The following is a 26,838-nucleotide window of genomic DNA, read 5'->3' as shown; positions in this document are numbered from 1 at the left end:
TCAAATAGAATAATTATTCTAATTACATAGAAACCACAAGCTGTTAAAATATAGTAAATATAAATATTAATCCCCATGACTTGTTTCTACATTATGTGATGATTTGGGGGTCCTCAGTACCACTTCTGAATTGTGGATGATTGCATGAAATTGTACCATGAAATTAGTGTGTCATGGGAAAACGATGTGTAGGTGGACCCACCCTAAATTAGCAGGATTGTGTCTTGTCTCTGCCAGGCCAGAGACAATGGTGAACAATCAACTCACAGCAATCCTCTATTCAGAGTAAAACACCTTGGTCAGTGAAAAGAAAAGGAGTACTTGTGGCACCTTAGAGACTAACCAATTTATTTGAGCATGAGCTTTCGTGAGCTACAGCTCACTTCATTGGATGCATACTGTGGAAACTGCAGCAGACTTTATATATACACAGAGAATATGAAACAATACCTCCTCCCACCCCACTGTCCTGCTGGTAATAGCTTATCTAAAGTGATCATCAGGTTGGGCCATTTCCAGCACAAATCCAGGTTTTCTCACCCTCCACCCCCCCACACAAATTCACTCTCCTGCTGGTGATAGCCCATCCAAAGTGACAACTCTTTACACAATGTGCATGATAATCAAGTTGGGCCATTTCCTGCACAAATCCAGGTTCTCTCACCCCCTCACCCCCCTCCCAAAAACCACACACACAAACTCACTATCCTGCTGGTAATAGCTCATCCAAAGTGACCATTCTCCCTACAATGTCAGTGAGTTTGCTCTAGTTAGGAGAAGACACTCCTTTCTCTTGTCTGAAGAGGTCGGGGTTTGGAAGTAATGGAAAGTGATCAGGAGAACAAAAGAAGCAGATAACCCCAGCAGGAGTCTATAAAGGGACTCATGGGGGAAACTGGAGGAGAGAGCTGTTTTGCACCTGTTTTGAGATTAGGATGAGGGAAGCTGCTGCAGGGGCAGGGTAGGCAAGGGGGCAGAGGACCCTGCAGGCCTGACGGAACACAGATGATCCCTCAAGGACTGCCAAGGGAAGGGTGAACTAATGAGGGACGCTGCGGTTAGGATGTTTTTCTGTTTTCTCTGATCTGTACTCTCCTGTGTATTATATGAATAAGGATAAAAAAGCATGAAGCTGTTATATTGTACCAAGTATGTGTGCGTTAACTCCTTCACAATTGTTGTGTGCCCCTGAGAGAGATAAACTGTAAACCAGAAGCTTCATACCTCTTCGCCGGTGTTCTCAGTACTTAAACACACCCCTCTTCCAGGAGTCTAAAGGATCAATGCTGCCCCCCGGGGGGCTAGGCAGTGAAACACTGCAACCTGAGAGTGTGCATAGGGACCCCAAGATTGGGGCAGTGGCTGGACTCTGTTCAGGCTCCAGGAATTTAACACACCTCAGGGGATCCAAAACACAGGACTTGGATTCCCCAAGCAGCAGCCCTAGTGGGTGGCAGGAAGGGACACTCGCTAGCATCTGTGACGCATCATACAACAAAACAAAGGCAAGGAAAGCACCACTTTGATTATTCAAACAGATAAAAATGCCAGTGTTTACTATAAAGAAAAGGAGTACTTGTGGCACCTTAGAGACTAACCAATTTATTTGAGCATGAGCTTTCGTGAGCTACAGCTCACTGCATCGGATGCTGTAGCTCACGAAAGCTCATACTCAAATAAATTGGTTAGTCTCTAAGGTGCCACAAGTACTCCTTTTCTTTTTGCAAATACAGACTAACACGGCTGTTACTCTGAAACCAGTGTTTACTATGCAGACAAGAAAAGTTACATTTGCTGTTCAGGCATTTGAAAGTTAAGCGTTACTTAAAATTTTTGAAGAAGGCATTTTAAGTTGTTAGTTCTCCTTTATTGGGGTAGGTACCAGAGCAGTACCATGAGAGGAGAAGAACAGGAAGAAGGCAGAATTGAGACCTTTCAAAGTTTTGGCCCAAGCAAGGGAACATGGGGGCATCATTTGAGCTCCCTGCCTCAGGTGCCAAAATTTTGTGGGCCAGCCCCTATGAAAGTTATACTGTGGAAAGTGAAGCATTACAGGGCATAGTTTATTAGCTTCTATTCCTCTTTCCTATGGATACCTTAGAAAGAGGATCCTGGTGAAAATGAATAATACAGTAATAGTTTCCTTACAAGGCAACGGGTAAATGATTAGGACTTAATGACTGCTATGGAAGAGATGGGGATCAGTGCTACTGTAAACCCAGACTTTCTGAGCAGATTAGGTGACAGAATAAACCATCTTCAGGGATGCTGGATTTATTTTATCGTGCTTGTGACTCTTAATAAAATATTGCAGTCCAGAGTCATGGGCATATGGCTCATAGTATCTACAGTCAAAATTAAACACTTGAGCAATCTCAAAACCGTAGAGTACATAAAACTCACTCATCTGATTTCCATGCATCAGAAGTCTCCCAGGACAGGTCCTCCCATCTCTGGCTCTTTCCCAACCCATTTTTTGAGTCCCCTTAATTAGCTCATTACTTAGCTGTCACACAAACACCGGTCTCAGAGTGCTTTTCCTCAGACTGGAGGGGAACACTTACTGACTCTACAAGATTTCTGCTTCATCTACCTAAAATTCGGAAGGACTTTTTCTACTTTCCTGCCAGTAGTATTTGGCTTCATAGACATTATACTTCGCAATACAGTTTACAAGGATGATGGGGCAATTATCTGGTGTAAAAAGCATAATGTTTCTGCCCCAGGATGGTTCCCATATTGAGTTTTGAAGGACTTGTATGTCCCATATCAGATTAAATCTTCAGCAACTAACTTTGGTTATTAACAATCCCTCTCTAACAGTGATGAGTGCTCTTTAATTCAGTCCTGATAACTAAGATAAGAAGAGAGTCCATATTCAGTGACTTTTTTTTTTAACTTTAATAGCAAATATTCTGACATCTAAAACAAAATAGAGTCAGATGCCACATGCACAGCAAGTGTACTAGAAATAAGATTTCTTTAAAATAACCTGGCAGTACATTACAGGGTCATGATTTATGATCCTGTAATGTGTTAAGGATCGTAGAGAAGCACAGCTTTTGCTATTAAGGAGCTCATTTGAAAGCAATTGTTGATTTTTGCACTATAGGAATCAAGAGGTCTGTCTGTGTTACATTCTATTATTTGTATTTCATGTCTATTTTATAGTGTAATACATTTTGTATATCCAGAGCCATCATTAAAGAAAGGATCTGGTACCACTTATACTTTTTACAGTTGTCAAAATAAAATGACAAACAAGTGAAAACTCATATGAAATATTCATGAAACTCCTCAGACTCATTGCCATGTTCATTATTATGACTCCCAAGTCTAGGATGTTCAAGCCAGACTTCATATTCACTGGGCTAAATTCCACTCTCAGTTTCACCTATGAAATGCCATTGGGCCATAGAATTTAATCCAAAATTGCTTTTTAGAATTATTCTGCATCCAGTACTTACTTTTATGGGAGGTCTAAGGGAGTCTATCTAAGGGATACAATCTAAGGGATTCTACTACAGAAAAGCAGCCTCCCCCTTTCTCCCCACCTCCATATTGTGAGTCTGTAAAATAGAAAAAAAAAGCCAATAGGTCAGATCCCCAGCAAAAAAATCCTAATTGTATGGCCAAGGCATCTTCAAGAATAATTCCGCTAATAACTCCTGTTATTCAAGTATTGATTGGAGCTGGGGTTGTTTTTCCAAGGAACAGCAGATAATACCTCTTTACTATTCAGAATTGGTAGTGCATACTGCCATTCCATAATCATAGCTTTCTCTTAACAATCAGCCAATGTTACTTGTCAAATCTGTGTGCAAGAAGCACACGGTTGGAGCCTAATTTTGTCTACCCAGAAGGAAGCTTGTTAGGACAGCAGGGAGCAAAGCTAAATTTTGTGATACTATCAAGAAGTTTACTCGTGCTGAAAAACATCCTTCCCTGTAAATTGGGGAACAAGATGTTTAAGGAATAAATAAATGAGAAACACCTCAGGGTGAGAGAACTGAAATATGAACAGCTAGGAAGAGACAAAACAGGGAAGAGAAACACTACTTCAACACGAGACACAGATGAACCTCACAGTCTTTGTTAGTGCACAGTGAAGGGGAAATGCTTCGTCTATTAAACTTTCAAATGTATTAACAGAACATGCAACAAATTAGTAAAATAAAGATCTACTAGACTAATATGTGGCTTAGTATTATCACTAGCACTCATCCTGGTGCAAAAAGAACCAAACAAGAACACTTACCAAAAAAACTTGCGCAGCTGTTTGTCTTTCAGAAGCAGCACTACAGTACATCAATTTAGCAATTTGTCAACGTACTTGCATCTGCTCTAGTTGTTTGCCGCATCAATTTTCTGAAGCAAAACCTGTTTCCATTAATTGGTCATTACAACATGTTGAACCCAATGGTCCATCATTTGTTATAATTTTGTCATTAAAAAAAAACAGCCTGGGAGATGATCTTTGCTAATAGGATACCACATCCCTTGCATTTGTTATTTTTCTAAAGCCTTCTCTACTGTTATTAAATTATTTAATAAAGACTCTTGTTATATGCCAGAGTCCTGCATTTGAATGGAATCTCTATACGTGGGGTCTTTTATTGGCTAATAAATGGAGCAAAATTCTATAATTTGGTACCTCTATCTTCCTTTCCAAAACCTAGCTCTTACATTTTGAAAATAAAATTGGGTACAGATTTTTAAGTGTACTCAGCATCTAGCATTGAGAACAACAATAGTAACAGTGTACATACCAATCAAGTAGATCTTTACTTTCCTAATACTTCCTTGCCCCCTCTTGCAGGAATAGAAATATTTCACTTAAAACTTGACTTTGAAAACAATGAGAACTGCTGAGCTCTTTGGAAAAATCTAGCTGAGAATGTTCTGTTATTAGTTTGCGACAAAATATTTTCTATATCTTTTATTTAGATTTTAAGAAAATGATTTCACATCCTTTCTGAATGTTTATTTCCTATTATTTTAGGACTGATAAGGGTTAAGATTCTGATCTCGTCCCCTTTATCCAACTCTCATCCTTCCAAAAAAGAAAAAGAGAAATCAATGTACTTTCTCTGCAGATTTAACACATACTATCTAACAATAGTTTGCATTAGCAAGACCCAGACAGAAAAGAACCAGCAGTATTTTAAGTCTTTTTCACTCTAGTTCAAAAGGACAAGGTGTTTGTGTGTATTGTAAAAGAGAGAAAACAAGTTTCAGGAAACATTTCTTTTCCAAAAGAAGGGAATTTTAGTTCAGAGAATAGTTGGAATGAGAGAGAAGATGGAGAAAATATACTGTCAAAAAGATATGCATTGGTTCTCATGAGACTTTTGAGGACTCTTTAATCTACCAGCCAATTCCGTTGGCTGGAAGTGCACATCAACAAAATTCAAACTGGAAATAAAATGCAAATTTTAACAGTGAGGTAGTAATCATTGGACCAGATTACCCAGGCATGTGGTCAATTCTCCATCACTTCGAGTTTTTAAATTAAGATTGAATGTCTTTCTGCAAGAAAGGATTTATTCCAACTCATGTTGTTGGGCATGATGGAGTAAATCACTGGGTAAAATACAGGTGGTCACATTTGATCATATTAATGTCCTTATTTGGCTTTAAAAATCTTTAAAATCCTTTGGTACAAAATGCAATTCCTACTTCTCCCACTTCCTCAAATGCAAACAAATCCCCTGCCCTTCCAAATGTCATACAGATATGTGATCATCAGCCATAATCTGTTAATAATAAATTAAGCTCAGAAGCAGGGTAGGAAGAAAAGTGAATGTAGAATTCTATTGTCCCCATTCCCAGACTCATCTATTCACAAGCATGATTCACTGCCTGGGTTCCACAGCAGAACCCAGGCTGTGGATTTTAGTGGCAGAAAGTCCACTTGGAAGAGTCAATTCAAGCAAATCTGACTCACCTACCCCTAACACCCCCAGAAAACCAACCCATTCATTCGTGGTTCAAAGATTCATCATCTGTTCCAAGCTCTTATACGTTTGGAGTTGGGGCGGGGGGGGAGGGGGGAGAGAGGAATGGTTTGGGAAGAGTGGAGGAGTTTTCCTGTTTAAAAAGGAGAAAGGAGGGAAACTTGTGACATGCCCAAACTAGGGCCTCGAAAAAGTAGCAGACATCCTGATTCAACAGTGTGTTCGCATTAAACAGAGCTCCCAGTAATCACGAAGCCATGCACACTGCATAGCACACCACACCGTAAGAAGAGCAATGAACATCACTCTACCATTGGTTTGTCCCTAGCAATCTTTTGAAGCGGCAGCAGTTTGATCAGACTGTCTGAGTCTGCCAAGTGGGGACTTGTAACCCTGCAAATGAGGGTTCATATAAAGTAGGGCCATGGCACCTGCAGCTTCCTACAAGGACTGTACCTACAGACAAATCAAATGCTGTAAGTGAGTATGCTCAATCCCATCACCGGCCATTAGCAACTTAATTCATTACTGTTGAGCAACCTCAATAGTGTTGCTATGCATTTTTAGAAGTGCTTCCCCTGCCCCTTTGTATACAATAACTCTGTGGAAGCCGACTACCCAGGGGATTGAATATGTTGTTCCAGGAAGTGCCCTGCAGTCTCCACAGTGCCTACATTCACAGTTTCTTCACCATGTGAAGTGTTAAACAAATTCTAAGGAACAGGCACCTTGTCATTTGGAATATTCATGAGCCAAATCCACTAACGATGCATAACCTGAATTTATGATCATGTCTATATCCTTCTAAGGGCTCTCTTTATTCCTCTGTGTGACCATGTTTTCTTTATACAGGTAAAACACTAAGATGTCATTTGTTAAGGCAGTACCTTAAATACAGTACGTGTTCCACAGTATGTTTTTATGAAATAACTATTGTGAGCAGAGATATTCATGCTTAAAACAAAACACTGAAAAATGAAAGTCTTGTAAAAAACAAACACCAGACAAAAGTTTTAAGAGATAAGTTCTGAGAAAAAAAATCTCTCATTGGAAATAACAAATCTATGTTTAGTACCTTGTGTTAATTTCAATTGCTCCGACATTTACACTTATACTCAATTGCAATGATTAGACATTAGATCAAGGTCACTTCATGACAAAAACACACCTTTCTAAGACCAAGAAAAGTTGGAAAACTACTCCGAAGACCCCACATGCGATGTTACAAACACACATACAATATATACACACACACAAAATATACAATGATTTTATTTCCCACACCAGGGGGAGGAGGGAAAGGGGGGAGAGTACAAGAAGAGGAGGGAAAACAAAGTTATCCCCTAGCTAAGAACTGAGGTTAGGAAATGTGCAACCTTAACTCTAACATGCTATCATTACTCTGTCCCCTGCTGTGCATAATAGAATAGTATTGGTCTCATAATTGAAACTATTGCTCTAAGGCAATACAAAATTCATTGTATCTTAAATGCCTGCATAATGACTTCAATTTCCTGCCCTCCCCCCCACTACCTGCAGAAATTTCATTATAGCTCGAGACCTTTTTTGTATCAAATACTGTACACAGAGAGGAGTAGCTACAACATAAATGTCTAAGGGTATGTCTACACTACGAAATTAGGTCGAATTTATAGAAGTTGGTTTTATATATTCAAGAGTGTGTGTCCCCACGGAAAATGCTCTAAGTGCATTAAGTACATTAATTCGGCGGAGTGCTTCCACAGTACCGAGGCAAGCGTCGACTTCCAGAGTGTTGCACTGTGGGTAGTTATCCCACAGTTCCCACAGTCTCCGCTGCCCATTGGAATTCTGGGTTGAGATCCCAATGCCTGATGGGGCTAAAACATTGTCGTGGGTGGTTCTGGGTACATGTCGTCAGGCCCCCCTTCCTCCCTCCCTCCGTGAAAGAAAGGGCAGACAATCGTTTTGCGCCTTTTTTCCTGAGTTACCCGTGCAGACGCCATACCACGGCAAGCATGGAGCCCGCTCAGCTCACTGTCACCATATGTCTTCTGGGTGCTGGCAGACATGGTACTGCATTGCTACACAGCAGCAACAACCTCTTGCCTTGTGGCAGCAGACGGTACAGTAGGACTGGTAGCCGTCATCATCATGTCCGAGGTGCTCCTGGTCGCCTCTGTGAGGTCGATCAGGAGCGCATGGGCAGATATGGGCACAGGGACTAAAGTTGGAGTAACCTGATCAGGTCATTCTCTTTAGTCCTGCAGTCAGTCCTATTGAACCATCTTATGGTGAGCAGGCAGGCGATACGGATTGCTAGCAGTCCTCTTGTACCATCTTCTGCCGAGTAGCCATGAGATGTGGATGGCATGCAGTCCTTCTGCACCGTCGGCTGCCAGCCAAAGATGTAAAATATAGATGGAGTGGATCAAAACAAGAAATAGACCAGATTTGTTTTGTACTCATTTGCAACCTCCCTCCTCCCCTGCCTCCCATCTAGGGGACTCATTCCTCTAGGTCACACTGCAATCACTCACAGAGAAGGTGCAGCGAGGTAAATCTAGCCATGTATCAATCAGAGGCCAGACCAACCTGCTTGTTCCAATAAGAACAATAACTTAGGTGCAACATTTCTTATTGGAACCCTCCGTGAAGTCCTGCCTGAAATACTCCTTGATGTAAAGCCACCCCCTTTGTTGATTTTAACTCCCTGTAAGCCAACCCTGTAAGCCATGTCGTCAGTTGCCCCTCCCTGCGTCAGAGCAACGGCAGACAATCGTGCATCTGAGTTGAGAGTGCTGTCCAGAGCAGTCACAGTGGAGCACTCTGGGATAGCTCCCGGAGGCCAATACCATCGAATTGTGTCCACAGTACCCCAAATTCAACCCGGCAAGGCCGATTTAAGCGCTAATTCACTTGTCAGGGGTGGAGTAAGGAAATCGATTTTAAGAGCCCTTTAAGTCGAAATAAAGGGCTTCATCATGTGGACGGGTGCAGGTTTACATCGATTTAACGCTGCTAAATCCAACCTAAAGTCCTAGTGTAGACCAGGGCTAAGACATTAAAGATCCTTTGAGACACTAACAATAAGATTAGGCTAAGGCGATGAATATAAAATATCACTGAAAGAAAGATTATATTCTACCCACACACACAAGCAAAGGGGTAGCACATGGGGCAGATCAAGTTCAAGTAACAGAGTAGCTGGAGTAACATAAATATTGGATTTAGTCTGTAGTTCAGCAGAACCATCTCTTCACTAGGTTTTAAAATGGTTTCTGTTCAGATTTATTCAGAGCGCTTTTAAAAACAACAACAAAACATAGCTAGTACTAGGCTCCACTGTACCGTTGAGCACATTTCCGGGGGGAAGGGGAATTGAACATGACCCAATGGAAGAGGATGGATCTGGCCTTAACTTACTGAGAAGGTGCTGAAGAACTACCTGAACTGCTGCCAAAAAAAGCAAAATCTGAAAAGACAGCAAAAAAAGTCATCCAACAAGTATCACCCAATCCTAAACCTTTCCCTTTGCTTTAAGAAGCACCAGAGAATAAAATAAAAACCTCTTTGAAGGCACTTTGGGGGCTGATCTCAGCTTTTAGGTTACAAAATGCATTTGCTCATAAAGCCGCCTTACAGCACCCTACTGTTAGATCACAACAAAATATTTTCCTAATATTTGCATTGCTCCTGGACCATAAAAACAGCCTTTCATTTTAATCTGCTTAACACTCTGTGGGAAAGGGCCTCTAATTTCCCAGCACTGTGATAAGACAAATAATTCATATAAAACGTTAGCACAATATCTACAGTGAAAGCATTTAGTCAGAGCTCATTGGAAACAATGGGGTGCTGGAGCAAAGCTATAAGAAGCATGTATTTGAGACCTCATCATGCATTAAAGCACATACCGTTGCACTTCAGAGTAAAGACAAGGTCATCATTTACAAAATGAGAGCTGTGCAGAGGCAATGGATCAATTGAATTTTTTTTTTTAATATAGATGCTTCAGCTTCTCCAATTCCCTCTGCTTCCCCAGTCAATCCAGTGCCATCTCCATTCCCCAGTCCTCTATGCCAGGGGTTCTAAACCTCTCTCTTTCTGAGCCCTCCCTCTCCACCCCAATCTGCTAGAAAAACTCCACGGCCCAGCTGTGCTACAACCACTGTTTTTTCTGCATATAAAAGCCAGGGCCAGTGTTAGGGGGTGGTAAGGAGGGCAACTGCCCAGGCCCCCACACCGCATAGTGGGCACCATGAAGCTAACTTGCTCAGGCTTTGGCTTCAGCCCCAGGTAATGAGGTTTGGGGGCCCGGGCTGCAGTCCCACGATGTCTGATTTGTGTCCATTTATTCTTTTACGTAGAGACTGGCCGGTTTGGCCAATGTACATGGCAGAGGGACATTGCTGGCACATATGACATTAGTAGATGTGCAGGTGAATGAGCCTCTGATGGTGTGACTCATGTGGTTGGGTCCTCTGATGGTGTCGCTAGAGTAGATATGGGGACAGAGTTCAAAACTTCAAAAACAGAGTTCAAATAGAAACGGCAGAGCTACAATTCATTTGCAAATTTAACACCATTGATTTGGGTTTGAATAGGGACTGGGAGTGGCTGGCTCACTACAAAAGCAATTTTCCTTCTCTTGGTATTGACAGCTCCTCATCTATTATTGGGAGTGGACCACATCCACCCTGATTGAATTGGCCCTCTCAACACTGGTTCTCCACTTGTAAAGTAACTCCCCTCTCTTCATGTGTCAGTATATTTATGCCTGGATCTGTAATATTCACTCCATGCATCTGAAGAAGTGGGTTTTTTACCCACAAAAGCTTCTGCCCAAATAAATCGGTTAGTCTTTAAGATGCCATGGACTCCTCGTTGTTTTTCCCGTCTAAATAGTTGGTTGTGAAAGTCCCATTAGGGTAATGGGCCATTAGAAAAAACAACAGGCCTTAGGAAAAGCTTATACCCTTCCTGGTGATCATTCCTTGGGCAGTTTGGCCAGTCTGTAAGCAAAGGCTGCTATGACTCTCCAAGGGCACATGACCAGCCCACATGACTCTGGACTCCATTTTGAGGGTCTGTGTTTTTCCACAAGCTGGTCTGGGAACTGAGTTTGGAACAAAGGATGCCCGCCCTGTGCTAATGCTATATAAGGCAGGGAGTGACATCACTGGTTGTTCTTCACTCCCCCACAACTGAGCACCTAGGAGAAGCTCCAAGAGAGAAGGACTTGGAAGAGGGGTGGGGATCCTGCAAACCAAGTGCAGCTTGTGCCTTGAGAATCTGCAAGCCTGCTTGTATCATTAGTAGGGCCGTCGATTAATCGCAGCTAACTCACATTAATTTTTATTGTAATTAATTTTTGAGTTAATCGCAATTAACCACACTGTTAAACAATAGAATACCAATTGAAATTTATTAAATAGTTTGGATGTTTTTCTACATGTTCATATATATTGTATTCTGTGTTGTAACTGAAATCAAAGTGTATAATTTATTACAAATATTTGCACTGTAAAAATGATAAGAAATACTATTTTTCAATTCACCTCATACAAGTACTGTAGTGCAATCTCTATCATGAAAAGTGCAACCTACAAATGTAGATTTTTTTATTGTTACATAACTGCACTCAAAAACAAAACTATGTAAAACTTTAGAGTCTACAAGTCCACTCAGTCCTACTTCTCATTCAGCCAATTGCTAAGACAAAAAGGTTTGTTTACATTTATGGGAGATAATGCTGCTCACTTCTTATTTACAATGTCACCAGAAAGTGAAAATAGGCATTCGCATGGTACTTTTGTAGCTGGCATTGCAAGGTATTTACATGCCAGATATGGTAAACATTCATATGCTCCTTCATGCTTCGGCCACCATTCCAGAAGACATGCTTCCATGCGGATGACGCTCGCTAAAAAATAATGCGTTAATTAAATTTGTGACTGAACTCCTTGGAGCAGAATTGTATGTCTCCGGCTCTGTTTTACCCACATTCTGCCATATATTTCATGTTGTAGCAGTCTCGGATGATGACCCAGCACATGTTGTTCATTTTAAGAACACTTTCACTTCAGATCTGACAAAACGCGAAGAAGGTACCAATGTGAAATTACTAATGATAACTACAGCACTCGACACAAGGTTTGAAGTGCCCTCCAAAATCTGAGAGGGACGAGATGTGGAGCACGCTTTCAGAAATCTTAAAAAAGCAACACTCTAGTGCAGAAACTACAGAACCTGAACCTCCAAAAAAGAACATCAACCTTCTGCTGGTGGCATCTGACTGAGATAATGAAAATGAACATGCATCAGTCCACACCACTTTGGATTGTTTTCGGGCAGAACCAGTCATCAGCATGGACGCATGTCCTCTGGAATGGTGGCTGAAGAATGAAGGGACATATGAATCTTTAGCACATCTGACACGTAAATATCTTGTGATGCTGACTACAACAGTGCCATGAGAACACCTGTTCTCACTTCCAGGTGACAATGTAAACAAGAAGTGGGCAGCATTATCTCCTGCAAATTGTAACCAAACTTCTTTGTCTGAGCGATTGGCTGAACAAGAAATAAGACTGAGTGGACTTACAGGCTCTAAAATTTTACATTGTCTTATTTTTGAATTCAGGGTTTTTGTTTTGTTTTTTTTACATAATTATGCATAATTCTGTAATTGTAAGTTCAACTTTCATGATAAAGAGATTGCACTACAGTCCTTATATTAGGTGAATTGAAAAATACTATTTCCATTTTTTATAGTGCAATTACTTGTAATCAAAAATATATATAAAGTGAGCACTGTACACTGATTGAAATCAATATATTTTAAAATGTAGAAACATCCAAAAATATTTAAATAAATAGTATTCTATTAACAATATGATTAATCACACAATACAATTTTTAAATCAAACAATTAATCACGATTAATTTTTTTAATCGCTTGACAGCCCTAACCATCAGTCAGGGTGAGAGGTTGTTAATTCAAATCCTATCCTTCTAGTATGTTAAGCTTAGTTTGTGTTTTTGTTTATTTACTAGGTAATCTGCTTTGATCTGTTTACTATTACTTAAAATCTATCTTTTGTAGTTCATAAACTTGTTTTATGCTTCATCTTAACCAATAAATTTGTAGTGAAGTGCTTGGGAATCTTAGCTCTAGGGGCAGGGGCTGTTGTATTTCCTCTCCACATTGAGGGAGGGGCGAACTCTACAAGTTTACATTTTACAAATACCTGTGCAGTGCAAGATGGTACAATTCTGGGTTTATACTCCAGAGGTGGGGGGTGCATGCCCAGCGAGCTGGGAAATTGGCTGCTGTCTGCTGGTTGCATCAGGTAGCCCAGTTTGGGTGAGTGACAGCACCTGCTGTACTGCTGGGTGAGAACATGGCCTGGGTGAGGCTGCCTGTGTCCCCAAACCTAGTTGTGAGTCTCAGGGTGGGCGCATTGGTTCCCACAGCTCCCAGACTGCACTCCAGGGATGACAAGCTGTCACACACTGCTCTATACTGTTAGCTTCCTTTGGGCCTTTTCAATACCCTCTCTTGGGTGTCCTGGCTTCTCCAATACCATCCCATGGTTTCCCACAATCACTCCGTTGCTCTCTCATGGTTCCCTTGCCCGTAACCCAAGTTTTCCTACTGCTGGCTGTTCTAATCCTCTCTCACCTTTCAAATGCCTCCAGAGTGCCCTGTCTCAAAGGTCTGCCAGGACTGACACAGGTGGAGACAAGCAGCTCTGCAAATATTTTCTAAGCATCTTTCAGAGGTGCCAGGAAGGCTTGCACATGCCCCTATCCAGCGACTGACCACCCTTTAAGTCCCTGAAGACATTCTAGTTCTGCAGCCTCTGCTGAGAAAAGAGGGAGGTGGCACGATAGGCAGTGGGAGTGCAGAGGAGAGGCAGCAACCGAAACATCCCAGGCAAACCACTCTTGCAGTTTCAAGCTTGGCAGAGAAGGATAAGAGATGAGTTGGGAGATGTAAGCCAGCCTGCCTGCCTCTGACACACTTAAGGCTACAGCTGAGAGATGCAATTAAGACAATCTAAGCCCCAGCACAGACACCCATATACTGCCAATATAGGTAGAGTTCTTCCACCAACCTAGCTACTACCTCTTGAAGAGGTGGATTTACTATAGCAATGGAAAAAAAGCCTTCCACAGCTGTAGTGAGTGTCAGCACAAAGCGGTGTAACCACAGTGCTGCTAGTGTAGACATAGGCAAAGACAGGGAAGCCTGTCAGAGCTGCAAAATGCATCTTAACTAGTAGTAGACCTCAGCCTCTATCCTGCAAACATCAATGGACATGCTTAACTTTACACATTGTGAGCGGTGCCACTGACTTCAGTGGGGCAACTCACAGTGCATGTGAGTTAACTCAGTGCATGTGCTTAAGCATCTGCAGGATGGGAACACTAGTTAGGAATGTAAAACACTCCCAATCTAGAATCCAAAATTTGTTTTCATGTTGGTACTGCATGACCAATTACTAACCAGAAACTGCACACTGATTTTCCATGGAAGTAAGGTTAATACAGTTAAGGAAGTACACTGCGATTTCAAATATGAAATAAAATGCCACCACAGACACAGTAATAAAAATCAAGAGGACCTTTAATAGAACATTTTCAAATATTTTTTAAAATTATCCAGGCTCTTAGAAGTATTAAAATAACATCTCTTTTGCTGTTTGTTTTGTACTTTCCTAATGGTCAGCCAATTACTTGGAAAGAGAGAGAGTATTTAACAGAGTTTGAAATTACTGTAAAAAGAAAAGGAGTACTTGTGGCACCTTAGAGACTGACCAATTTATTTGAGCATAATAAATGCTCACTGCTACAGCTCACTTCATTGGATGCATACTGTGGAAACTGCAGAAGACAATATATACACTGAGACCATGAAACAATACCTCCTCCCACCCCACTCTCCTGCTGGTAATAGCTTATCTAAAGTGACCACTCTCTTTACAATGTGTATGATAATCAAGGTGGGCCATTTCCAGCACAAATCCAGGTTTTCTACCCCCCACACCCTTTTTCCAAAAACCACACACACAAACTCACTCTCCTGCTGCTAATAGCTTATCCAAAGTGACCACTCTCCCTACAATGTACATGATAATCAAGGTGGGCCATTTCCAGCACAAATCCAAGTTTAACCAAAACGTCTGGGGAGGGGGGGGTAGGAAAAAACAAGGGGAAATAGGCTACCTTGCATAATGACTTAGCCACTCCCAGTCTCTATTTAAGCCTAAATAAATAGTATCCAATTTGCAAATGAATTCCAATTCAGCAGTTTATCGCTGGAGTCTGGATTTGAAGTTTTATGTTTTAAGATAGTGACCTTCATGTCTGTAATTGCGTGACCAGAGAGATTGAAGTGTTCTCCGACTGGTTTATGAATGTTATAATTCTTGACATCTGAATTGTGTCCATTTATTCTTTTACGTAGAGACTGTCCAGTTTGACCAATGTACATGGCAGCGGGGCATTGCTGGCACATGATGGCATATATCACATTGGTGGATATGCAGGTGAACGAGCCTCTGATATTGTGGCTGATGTTATTAGGCCCTGTGATGGTGTCCCCTGAATAGATATGTGGGCAAGGTTGGCAACGGGCTTTGTTGCAAGGATAGGTTCCTGGGTTAGTGGTTCTGTTGTGTGGTGTGTGGTTGCTGGTGAGTATTTGCTTCAGGTTGGGGGGCTGTCTGTAGGCAAGGACTGGCCTGTCTCCCAAGATTTGTGAGAGTGTTGGGTCATCCTTCAGGATAGGTTGTAGATCCTTAATAATGCATTGGAGGGGTTTTAGTTGGGGGCTGAAGGTGACGGCGAGTGGCGTTCTGTTATTTTCTTTGTTAGGCCTGTCCTGTAGTAGGTGACTTCTGGGAACTCTTCTGGCTCTATCAATCTATCTTTCAAGGCCAACTATCTGCAACTTTCATAATCACACTGCAACTGACTAACAAAACCCTTATCTAAAATTGTGCATCTAAAATATTATGCGTGGAGAGAAGACTTCCTGGTACACCCCATTTTCTTTGGGATTGGTTTCATTTTATTTGTTAATATACACAGGATTTAGAGTATGTTTTGTGCTGACAGATTTATGACTTCCAGAAAAGTATTAACAAAAGTTGTGTATTCGCTTGTCTTAGCAAATGTCAAGTCTTCTTTCAAAGGCATAGTTAAAATCATCTCTCTCTGTCCTTACTTACAGTAGTACTTGGCAATCGCAGGTGCACAACTGACAGACTATTTTGCCAAGCAAAGTCTATCAGTTTGCAAGTTCCATATGAATAGCCACTGTTTTCCATTTATAGGTGATCAAGAAGGAAAAATCTCAATTTAAAATACTCTCACACTCATATGACGGGGGCAGGAGGGAGGGTGGAATCCTACAACCTGTGTTTCACAAGCCAGGGCCTTGATTTTATTCTTGACTGTATATCACAGACCTCGTACCAGTGTCAAAGCAGTCAAGTAAAACTCTATTAATACATAATTTAATTTTCCCCACCATGTCCATAATTGTATATGTGTTTCAGCAACCTGTTTATACGTTACTTCACAGGTACACAGAAAAACTGCCCTCTAAATGCTGCCAAATCTTAATTTCCATTGGGTAGGTAGGTGATGGTTCAGATAAAGTTGTACTCAAGCATATCCCATATACGCCACTGTATATCAGGGTTTATTTTTTCCTATTGGCTTCACTCACACACACACATACACACACACACACGCTCTTTTTCCAGGCAGTTTTTTTATGGCAACTGGTAAGTTGTAATATATTTCATTAAGCATTTAATGCATAGTGAGATCTAAAATATCTAAAAGCATGCATCTACTAGTGATTCCCACTGTGTGTAATGACATCTACTCTGGGAAGCTATGGAGCTAGGGGCAACAGATCAGACAGTGCGCATGTACTACCTTCAAAAGCTAGCTCCACATGATCAGATATACATACATTATTCTTTACACAGAAACTCTCTTCCTGTGAGAATACTGCTGTATACTGCAAATTCTGACCTTCCCTGGGAAATACAAATTAGAGAAAATCGGTGCTTACTGCTCAAACCCGTTTTAGTATAATATTATGTTCTTACATTTTAACCGTATTTCCATTATTAGATATATTATATATTAGATGCCTCCAACATGTTTGAGTGGGCATGGAATTAAAGTGCATAAACATACAGTCAATTAATATAAAATATCCCACAACTTGTACAAAATAAAACATTTTGAAAACAGCGGTACTGTAGTTTTTCATTCCTGGATCACCACATCTCATGTACCTATGTGTGGTAAACGCATAGTACAACTACAAACTAACATCAATAAAACCTTTAACAAGATTAATTTGATTCTACAAGGGAGGTTATCATAATCCAACTCTGCTTTCTCACCTTCTGCTAGCAATTTCTCTCAGCTCCAGTTCAGCCACTAACTTTGTTCTCCATCACACCATCTATTCATGCTGCTGTAATACGAGCTCAAACACTGTTTGTAACAGCACAGCAATTCATCAGAAGTTGCCAGTTTCATAGTGCGCTGCTTTAGAAGTGAATGGAAATTGTTAGATTAAATTACAAATGAAACACTCTGCAGTAGGGCACCATTACTGGATCATTTATGTACATTTGGTTGAGGGTGAATTTTAACTGTTGTCCCTTAAACGCTGAAGCTTCTGTCCATGTGATTATTGGGGGGGGGGGAGCTTATGTGAGAAGAGGAAATTAAGTAGGTTGGGTAACAGCCATACACTTTCCCCATACCCCAAAAAGAAAAAGCACATTGCTTTATCAAGAACACATGCTTCATGACAAGCTTCTTAAAGCCTCTGGTAATACCAGGGCATTTGGTATCATGCTTTGTAACACATTATTAAAGAAAGTAACTTTGTATAGAAATCTGTTTAATAAAGCAACGCAAGCAGGACCTGCAGACATACCACTTCCAGCTTCAGTTTTGTCAGATCTCAAAACCCAATGAGGCTTGGGGTTGCTCAGTGAATGAATGCAGACATATGCAATGAAGCTTACATAACTAGTAGTCATGAATTAGTAGACAGCACTCTTCATCTGCGACAGCACTGATTACTGATGTTAGAGTGTACTGTGCTGCTGGAAGTTGTGTCTTTCTGGTGAGATGTAACAACAAATACAGTCATGGAAGATTGCTAAGACTTCTTCCACAGGAATACAACAGTCCATCCCAGTGTTCTGACTGGGTAACTACATTCTATCTATCTATCTAAACTCTCTCAGAGTGATGGTATTCTTCACTTGCTGTCCTGTCCTATCTGTGCTATTACACAGCTGTCAAATTCCACACAAGAAGTGACTGGATTTCAACAACAGTTTAAGTTGTTTCTGATAGCAGTACAGTGTTTAAAAGTACCTGAGGATCCTTCCAAAGGAAAGATGCTATTAGGACAGGAATAATTATGAGATTTAAACTGTGGTAACACAAGCACATACAAATAGCAACTTCATAAAGACGACGTACTTTACATATGTAACTCCTATTGACATGCACCACTACCTACTGTTATGAGTTTATCAGCACAGACCAATAACAGGTATGCTGAAGTGCTCAACTGAAGTTCGTAGACAGAGAGAGCAGTGCTCAGTGTGGCGGTTCAGATCTCACAAAAGTTCATGCCAACCTCCTCTTCACTTTCAGTTAGGGAGAGAGGACAACCAGTATTAAAACAAACCCAAAAAATAAAAATGTGAAATTTGGTGAGAATTTGCAAGTTTCACCCATCAGAACTTTGTGAAACTGAATTTTCACTCAAAACTGGTCCCACGCTAAGTTGAAAAATGCATTAAGTTTCTGAAGACATAGGGCTAAGCTTTGAATTTATGTAGTTTTGGGGAAAATTAAGGTTTCACAGAGCTTGGTTAGGGAGACTGTTACATTCCAACGTCATTTACAAATCCCTCTTCTAATGACTTTTTTTCTTGTCCATGGATCAAGTAATTCTGCCATGACACTGCATCAGCTATTGCAACACACCACCATTATGAGTAGAGACACCTGCGTCACGGAGCAGTCTTTATGAATTTGAAACTCTAACAGCACTGCAAGCTAGGTTTCTAGAACAGAATTCAGCCATATCTGGCAGTCCTGTCATGCTTCCTCGCAACCCAGCTGGATCCTCATATATCCACTGGACTGAAGGGATGGCCTGCAATTGCTCCTCACTGCCATCAGCAGCAGCAGTTCCCCTAGATCCAAAGAGAGGAAGAGGAGGAGGAGTCATCAGCAAAAGGTGGCAGTGGCAGCAGCTGGCAAGGACAGAAGGCAAAGGAAGAGACAGAATACTGGCCACAGATTCTTCCACCCAGATACCCTCTTCAGATAGACAGACACCTGCAACTACCCACATAGCTTGGGACCCAGTGTCCCGCACCCACAAGCGGTCACCTGCACCCACCCATCCCAGACACATCAGCAACCTTACCACCTTTCAGACACCCCAGCATCCCTAGCCCCCCAACTATCATACACCCCCACTGCCGGGTCCAGGCACTAATGCCACTACTTCTCCCCACCCCACACACCCTGCCCCAGTCAATGAGAAATGTCACAAATGGAGCTACGCACAACTTGGCAGCTGTCAGGTTGACAGGTGTGGTTTCTCTGCTGAGCTTGAATTTCTTATAGGTGACAAAAGGAAATCTCACTTATTTATTGTCCAATTAGAAGGAGCTGGGGAGGGGAGTGGGTTAGATGGACTGATGCCTGACTAAATATTTTTTAAAAAGACATAAATGATGACTAAGGAGGAGGAATGGAATAGCAGGCAGCGAGAAAAATTGAGGTTCAAATGAAAAAGGTGAGGACAAATGGGATGAAAGCTATTTTAAAACAGTATCAGGAAAACATGACAGTGTTGAAGAGTTTCCCCAAGGTAAATGGTGAAAGCCCCATCATTTGAGAAATTTGAAACAACCTCTAAAACACGACTGCACCACATTAAAATGTACCATATTAAAGTATTTTCAACACATCCAAAATTTACTCAACTTCACTCTATGTTACTAAAAAAAAAAAAAAAAAAAGTGAAGCAGCAGCAGAAAGTTCACACCCCAAACAGGCAGCTAAAATTACAATGTTTTCTAACCAAGCACCATTTTGAATTATCTAAATTTCTCCCCCTTTTCTGGTGAAATACACAGCACCTGGGTCTGAACTTGCCAAAATAATCACTTAAAATATACCTAATGAACTTAAAAAATACAAAGTGATTTTAGGAATTTTATTTCAAAAAGAAACAGTGTTTCCCTTCCTTTTTTCCATTTCAATTGTGTTCAAAATGCAATATACATACGGTTTTTTAAACCCAGTCCTTAATACAGTCAGCACCAAGCCTAACGTAAAGAAAAATGTATTTTTTTTAAAAAAAATTGTACTTAGAACAATTATTTCATAATTATTTTAAACTGAAAGACATTTATTCTATTATATAGGTTATGCATAGGGCAGTTACCCAAACTTGTTGCTAACCGTCAAAATTAGCAAACAATATTAAAGCTAACTGAAACTTTTAAATTAATTATGTGTGCTGAACTTGGTGGTACCAGTTTCTCTTTCTTTCTCAAACATATTAAATCTATCATTTATCAACATTTTAATGAACATATTTTAATGAATTTTAATATTTTTCCACAGAGTACTTTTACTTCCCAGTTTTTTGGACCCATTATCTTACAAACTTAAATAACTCAAAATACTCAATCTTAAATATTGATGATGAAATCATTTTAAGGTTAATTTTAGACATTATAAAACCTTAGGGCTAGATTCTTCTCTTCATTGCAGTCAGGTAAATCTGGACTAAATCCATTAACCTCAAGGGAGTTACTCCACATTTCTCCAAGGCCAAATTTCCTTAGAGTAGGAAACAAACAGTAGAAAAATCAGAAAAGGAGTACTTGTGGCACCTTAGAGACTAACCAATTTATTAGAGCATAAGCTTTCGTGAGCTACAGCTCACTTCATCAGATGCATATCGTGGAAACTGCAGCAGACTTTATATATACACAGAGAATATGAACCAATACTACAGCTCACTTCATCAGATGCATATCGTGGAAACTGCAGCAGACTTTATATATACACAGAGAATATGAACCAATACCCGGAGGTATTGGTTCATATTCTCTGTGTATATATAAAGTCTGCTGCAGTTTCCACGATATGCATCTGATGAAGTGAGCTGTAGCTCACGAAAGCTTATGCTCTAATAAATTGGTTAGTCTCTAAGGTGCCACAAGTACTCCTTTTCTTTTTGCAAATACAGACTAACACGGCTGTTACTCTGAAACCTAGAAAAATCAGACAATTTTCAACAGCCAAAACTGTCCTGCCACTCAAATACAGTTCTATAACCTGAGCTATAATAGTCATATTGCCAATTAATCGCCATTTCCAAATGTGTTCTTCACTGGTTTACAGAGCTACAGAGATACGTTTCAAGTCAATAAAATAAAAAGACTAAGTTATGGTTTTATTGCAACAAGGGAACAGGACTGTTCCTGAGAAAACAATGCAAAAGTGGTATTATTGCTCTCACTCTACAAAAGGTTTAAAACTAAATGATTGGGGTTTTCTTTCAGATGCTTCATAGTACATCTCATTTACCCAACAGGCAAATCTACAGTCCTAATTCAGAAGCAGTGCTTCCAGAACAGCACTCAGTGTGATAAAAGTGTTCTGGAAATTTAAAGAAAATACTCAAAACTTGAAAACGCAAAGATCACGCACTAAACTGACAAATTTTGTTAGATCACAAATACTCTGTTTAGAACATCTGAAATATTTGCTAAGTGTGCAACTGCAGATGGAGATGTGGAATAAAGGGCTGATGCCACTATTCATTGATGTTATAATCAAATTACTCACAGCACAGGGCAAAAAATTAAATAAAATAAAAATCAGGAAATAATTAGTTTCAACTGGTGACAACAAAGACCCAAGTCCCAGCAAGGGATTGGGAAATGCAAGCAGACACTCAATTCATCAGAAAGACTTCAGGAAACCGTCTCCTACGTGCACGTAGCTTTCTGATCACCCCCACAAAACATTTAATACAATGTCCTCCAACAACATGAATGCTGCCTTTAAAATGTTCAAATTTCCTAACAAGATACCTGAAAAATGCATTGGGGGACATGAATAGGAAGTTTTACTAAAACAATTTCTGTCTCTTCTCTCAACTGAGGGAGAACTTCTTTTTCCCATTTACTGACAATGCAAAAAAACAGAGTAATGGCCCAGAAAAGAAAAAATAACATTCTGCTTTCTAGTCCTCGCTCTGATAAACAGACAGGGGAGAAACTGCAGGACAGTAGAACACAAACCCCTCGGCAAAAACTACTGCAGCTGACTGACATACTATTGATGACAGAAGGTGAGAAAAAAGCCTAGAGAACAAGAACTTGGCTCCTGAGATTTGGACAACTGATGTTTCAGATTTAAAAAAATGAAAATGCAACATTTAAGCTTTGATGGGATAACAGAGAGCCCAGTCCAACATTTGTTATAATTTTTTTTTCAAATATGTTCATTTTTAGAAGGAGGTAATAACACTGAGAGTCATAGACTGTGGTGTGTGGAGCACTTCCTGCTGATCCACAAACAGCTGGCTGGTCACATGATTCTGGCTTCTCCTTGTTTCCAGATACTCAATAATTCATATATATTATATATACTCTCCCAGTATTACTTAACCATGTAAGCAACGGCTGTAGGTGCCTTAGGAATATTCTATGACTGCAGATGAAAGTGGAAGTGGTATATGCAATTGTGACTAGGGTGTGCAAAGTAGTCAATGAAGTCAATGCATGCTATGAAGACATCTGAGAACATCTGTACAGTAATTAAACATGTATGGATTAGGGTTTAACCTAACGGAAAACTGGAAATCTACTGCCCTTACGTTAAAATAAACAACTAGAGTAGGTGACAACATCTTTATTTGAAAATATCAGGCTTTTTATCTGACTGTTGGCCACTTTTTTCAACCTAGTGTGTCATTATTCTTCCACACTACTCTATACCATTACTCAGTACCACCAGTCCACAGGTGATCTCTTTCTCACTCACATACACACTTATTAAAAGCATTTGCAAAGCAAGTAGTATTATATATCCAAAAGCACAAGAATTAATTGTTATAATAAAGACCAACCTGTCAGAACAAAAGTAAAAATACCCACCCATTAGCAAAATTAAAAATAAAATAAAGCTATTTAGGGATCTGACACACCAGATATATAAGTGGTATCAGATACAGTATTTCAAATGTTACGGTAATTAAAGCTGCAGTTAAGAATCTAACCTCTCATCATCTTTTTTTCCCCTTAAGAGTCATCCACTACCCTTTTCTTCAATTCTTTATTTTCCTCAAATTCCCTGCTAAGAACAGCTAGTTTGGCTGCACAGCCCTGGGTACAGGTTTGCAATGGTAGCAGCTACTAAAATAGATGATACAGAAGAAATATTTCCAGTGTTTTAACTTTACTGATTTAAAAATCAAGGAATGCTTTTCTGGGTACCAATTCTGCAAACTGACCTGCATGTGTGTCTGGATGTGCCTGCATGGAGCACATTCCAGGATAACAACCTAGGAGATTAGTTGATGTGCTGAACATGTACACAAACACATTATTTGGCATTTACCTGTGTTACAGGGCTATTCTTTTCACCTGTACTCATACATGTGGTATTCATGCATTGTGAGGTCACCCCAATGTCAAGAAAATTTCCATATACTATATATTCCCTTTATATGAAAAAAGCATAAAATCAACCTCAGGAATCTTTCAATAAATAAATAAATCACAAATCGGGAGGGGGCTCAATTTCACCCAATATCTCCACCTAGGTCCTGCTTTCAAACAGGCTAAAAATGTTAATTACAATTCTCTGGTATTTTCTTGCAAAGTTACAGACCTTCACCTTTTAAATATTAGAAAGGCATAATCACCTAGTGTATAGGTCAATTTATTTTCAACACTGTAATCTATGTAACATTAATCCTGAATGCCGGCTCTAATTTTCTTATTGTTTGCAATCTAGGAGCAGATTTATATTTCCTACCAATCCCATTACATCATCCCTAAACCCAAGACATTTTCCTTCTTTAAATCATTCCTATCCCTACCCTCACCCCTACAAGGCACAAACAATTATTGTCCCTAAAAAACATACACTCTCTCAGATATTAAAGACACAATTTCCAGGAGCTTTTGCATTGCTGCATGGATGCCTCCATCACTGACCTTCGTTTTTTCATTCAGATTGTTACATAACCTAGTGCTTGCGTGCAGTGTGTGTGTGTGTTTTTGTGTGTTAACCCCCACCCCATTTAATGCTACACAAGGGGGAGGAGGGACATATGGGTCAGCAGGTTAGCGGTAGCAAAGCCTAAACGATTCAGGATCACGAGCAGATCACCCCCATCCTCAGATATATTGCCTTCTCTTTTTATACATAAATACCTTACTAGCAGTCCATTACATAATTTATAAGGTCTAAAAGTTACAACGTCGCAAGACTAGTCTGAAGGTTGCCATCCCTCTCTTCCCACCCCTCTAAAAATCCCCATGTGCCAGCAATGACAATTAAAGCAGATTGAAACATATAGACTAACAACCACAAACTACGGCCGCTTTGAAAACATTCAGAAAACTCCTTAGCATTATTAAGGAAATTTTCTCTCGTGTTTCTGATTAACCTTGTTACATAACCGGCTTGCATTCCAAATCCACTGTCTCAAGCTCTAAATATATTCTTTGCAGCCAAAAGCTTTCTACACACAAAAACCTTCCCCATCCTCCCGTCTTCTCCAGAGCCAGCTCTTCCTCGCCTCCCCCTCTCTCCTGCATTTGCATAACTGCGTGGTCATTATTCGGAAATTGCCTCTAATTAAATGTTTCAGCTTGTGTCATCTTGCTGGCTTTTACTGTACTCGGATTCCCTGAGTGGGAAACTGCCTGGACAGGGGGGCGTGGCCAAAATGGGAAAAATACTGTAAAACACAAGCCAACACATGATCAGCCATATTCCAAACAACAACAACAAAAATCACACGCTCCGGGAGGAAGCAGGTTTTTCCCCGCACCACCGGAAAATGTTCCCCGACTCCCTGCAATCAGCCGGCAGCTGGCACAGGACCCCGGAGCCATGAGAGGACTGTGTGAGCAAGCCTGGCTGTCATTTCTTTAACAGATCAGTATATGTATTTTTATTTAGTTAGTTTCCACCCTTCACCCAATGATCCTACCGAGTCAGTTCCCCCTGGATGATAGCAGCGATTTATAAATTATTGACAGCGGGAATTAAAGCGGCATCTTTGTCCCTCTCGCTTTTTGTTTTTTCACAACCCTACATATATTTAAAACCCATCGACCTTAACCGCTCCTGTGCAGTGGGAAAAGAGGGGCAGCGGGTCTCTCCCTCCCTCTACAGCAGCAAACAGCTAGCATACAATGCTGCTGAAAGACAGTTACTTTCAGTAAAAGTGGGCAGGTAATGCTATAAACAACGCCGAACTTAAACTGGCCAGCACACGTTTCTCGCTGACCCATACTATTAAACATGCGGTTTGTATCATGAGAATGCTTAGATCATCATTAAACCAGCAATTAAAGGCTTTTTAAAAAAATTGTTTGCAATATTTTGTGACGGGGGGGGGGGTTGGAGGAAAATCCATGAGATCAGGAAGATCCTTCTCTGCAAAGTTGTGTACCTTCAAAAAACGCCAGGAGATCAGCAACTTTTGGGACAGGGTTTTTTTTCTTTAAACACACCGAAGAAACAAATTAAAAAACACAGCATGCAAAAGAGTGGAGCAGTCAATCGCAGATCAGCAGCCTCCTAATTAATCAGCGAGATCACATAAAACTCCCCCATTCCCAACAACAAACCTCAGCACGTCAGAGAAGAAACTGTCAAAAGCAGAGAGACAAGGAAAGGGTGGGGGAGAAGGACACTGCAGCTTTAAAAAGTTTCTTTCCTTGAATTCTAATGATCCTGCTGGGGGCTGTTTTGTGTTTTAAGAATGTAATTCCAGGGGCATAGTTCCCATCTCAGTTTTGCAGGCGAGAAACTGGGAAATGGGAAAGCACCGAGCACCTCCCTCTCTCTTTCAATATTTTTCCTCGAGTCTGTCCCTCCTCCTGCAGCAATTAAAAGGAGCTGTAAAAGTTTGCCAGGTTGCATGGAGTGGGGAGTTGCTATTTTGTACCCGGCTCCCAATAAATCCCCCGGTGGCTTAATTGCTGCATCTCGCCCTTCTCTCCTACCCCGCTCTCTCCATTCCCACCCTCCCTATCCCAGCGCTCCCCCCTTCCCCAAGTCTCCCTACCTCTGCTGCCGCCGCCGCCGCTGGAGTAGCTCTGCCTGCGGACTGGAGCCGGCGCTTCGCTTTTCCGGGCAGGCTCCAGGTTGACTGGGGTGTCCCTGGCGCCGGCGGCCGGCTCGGAGACGCTGCTGCCCGGCTCGGTGGCGGCTGGATCGGGGGCTGCCGGAGCGGACTCCATGTTTTTCCCGCTGTAGATGGCTTGGAGATGGCGAGCTCCTGCACTCCCTCTATCTTCTGTTTGCAGCGCGACTCTATGGTCGGCGGCAGCGGGGAGAGCGCGAGTCGGAGCCGGATGGGAGGCGAGCGCGCCGGGCTGTGACCACAGGCAGCGCTAGCGAGAGCCCCGCGTCCCCCCGCCTTCGCCGCCACGCGCGGCGCGGGCTGCCCTGCCCAGCCCCGACATGGGGGGCGGGGGGCTCCCGCTGCACAGCCGGCGGGGACACGCCCAGGCAGGGCCGAGGCCCCCGGCTGGTGGGTCAGGGAGCGGGCTTT

At 41.2% G+C, this 26,838-nt stretch overlaps 1 protein-coding gene across 2 annotated transcripts in view; it reads right to left on the bottom strand.

Annotated features, from left to right (window-relative positions):
- Window positions 1–26,625, bottom strand: part of RORA (RAR related orphan receptor A) — a gene marked incomplete at its 3' end in the record, with an annotated part of 544,635 nt that extends 518,010 nt beyond the window's left edge. For both annotated transcript variants that reach the window (XM_084640794.1, XM_084640795.1), the window contains exon 1: window positions 26,350–26,625. In XM_084640794.1, the coding sequence (XP_084496920.1) occupies window positions 26,350–26,524 (175 nt within the window). In that variant the 5' untranslated portion in view covers window positions 26,525–26,625. The remainder of the gene's footprint in view (window positions 1–26,349) is intronic.
- Between the last annotated feature and the right edge of the window lie 213 nt (window positions 26,626–26,838).

Source organism: Lepidochelys olivacea, assembly GCF_965140295.1.
Source record: "Lepidochelys olivacea isolate rLepOli2 genome assembly, chromosome: 10".
NCBI classification, from domain to species: Eukaryota; Metazoa; Chordata; order Testudines; family Cheloniidae; genus Lepidochelys; species Lepidochelys olivacea.
The sequence above is the reverse complement of the archived record's forward strand: the minus strand, read 5'-3'. Positions and strand labels throughout refer to the sequence as shown.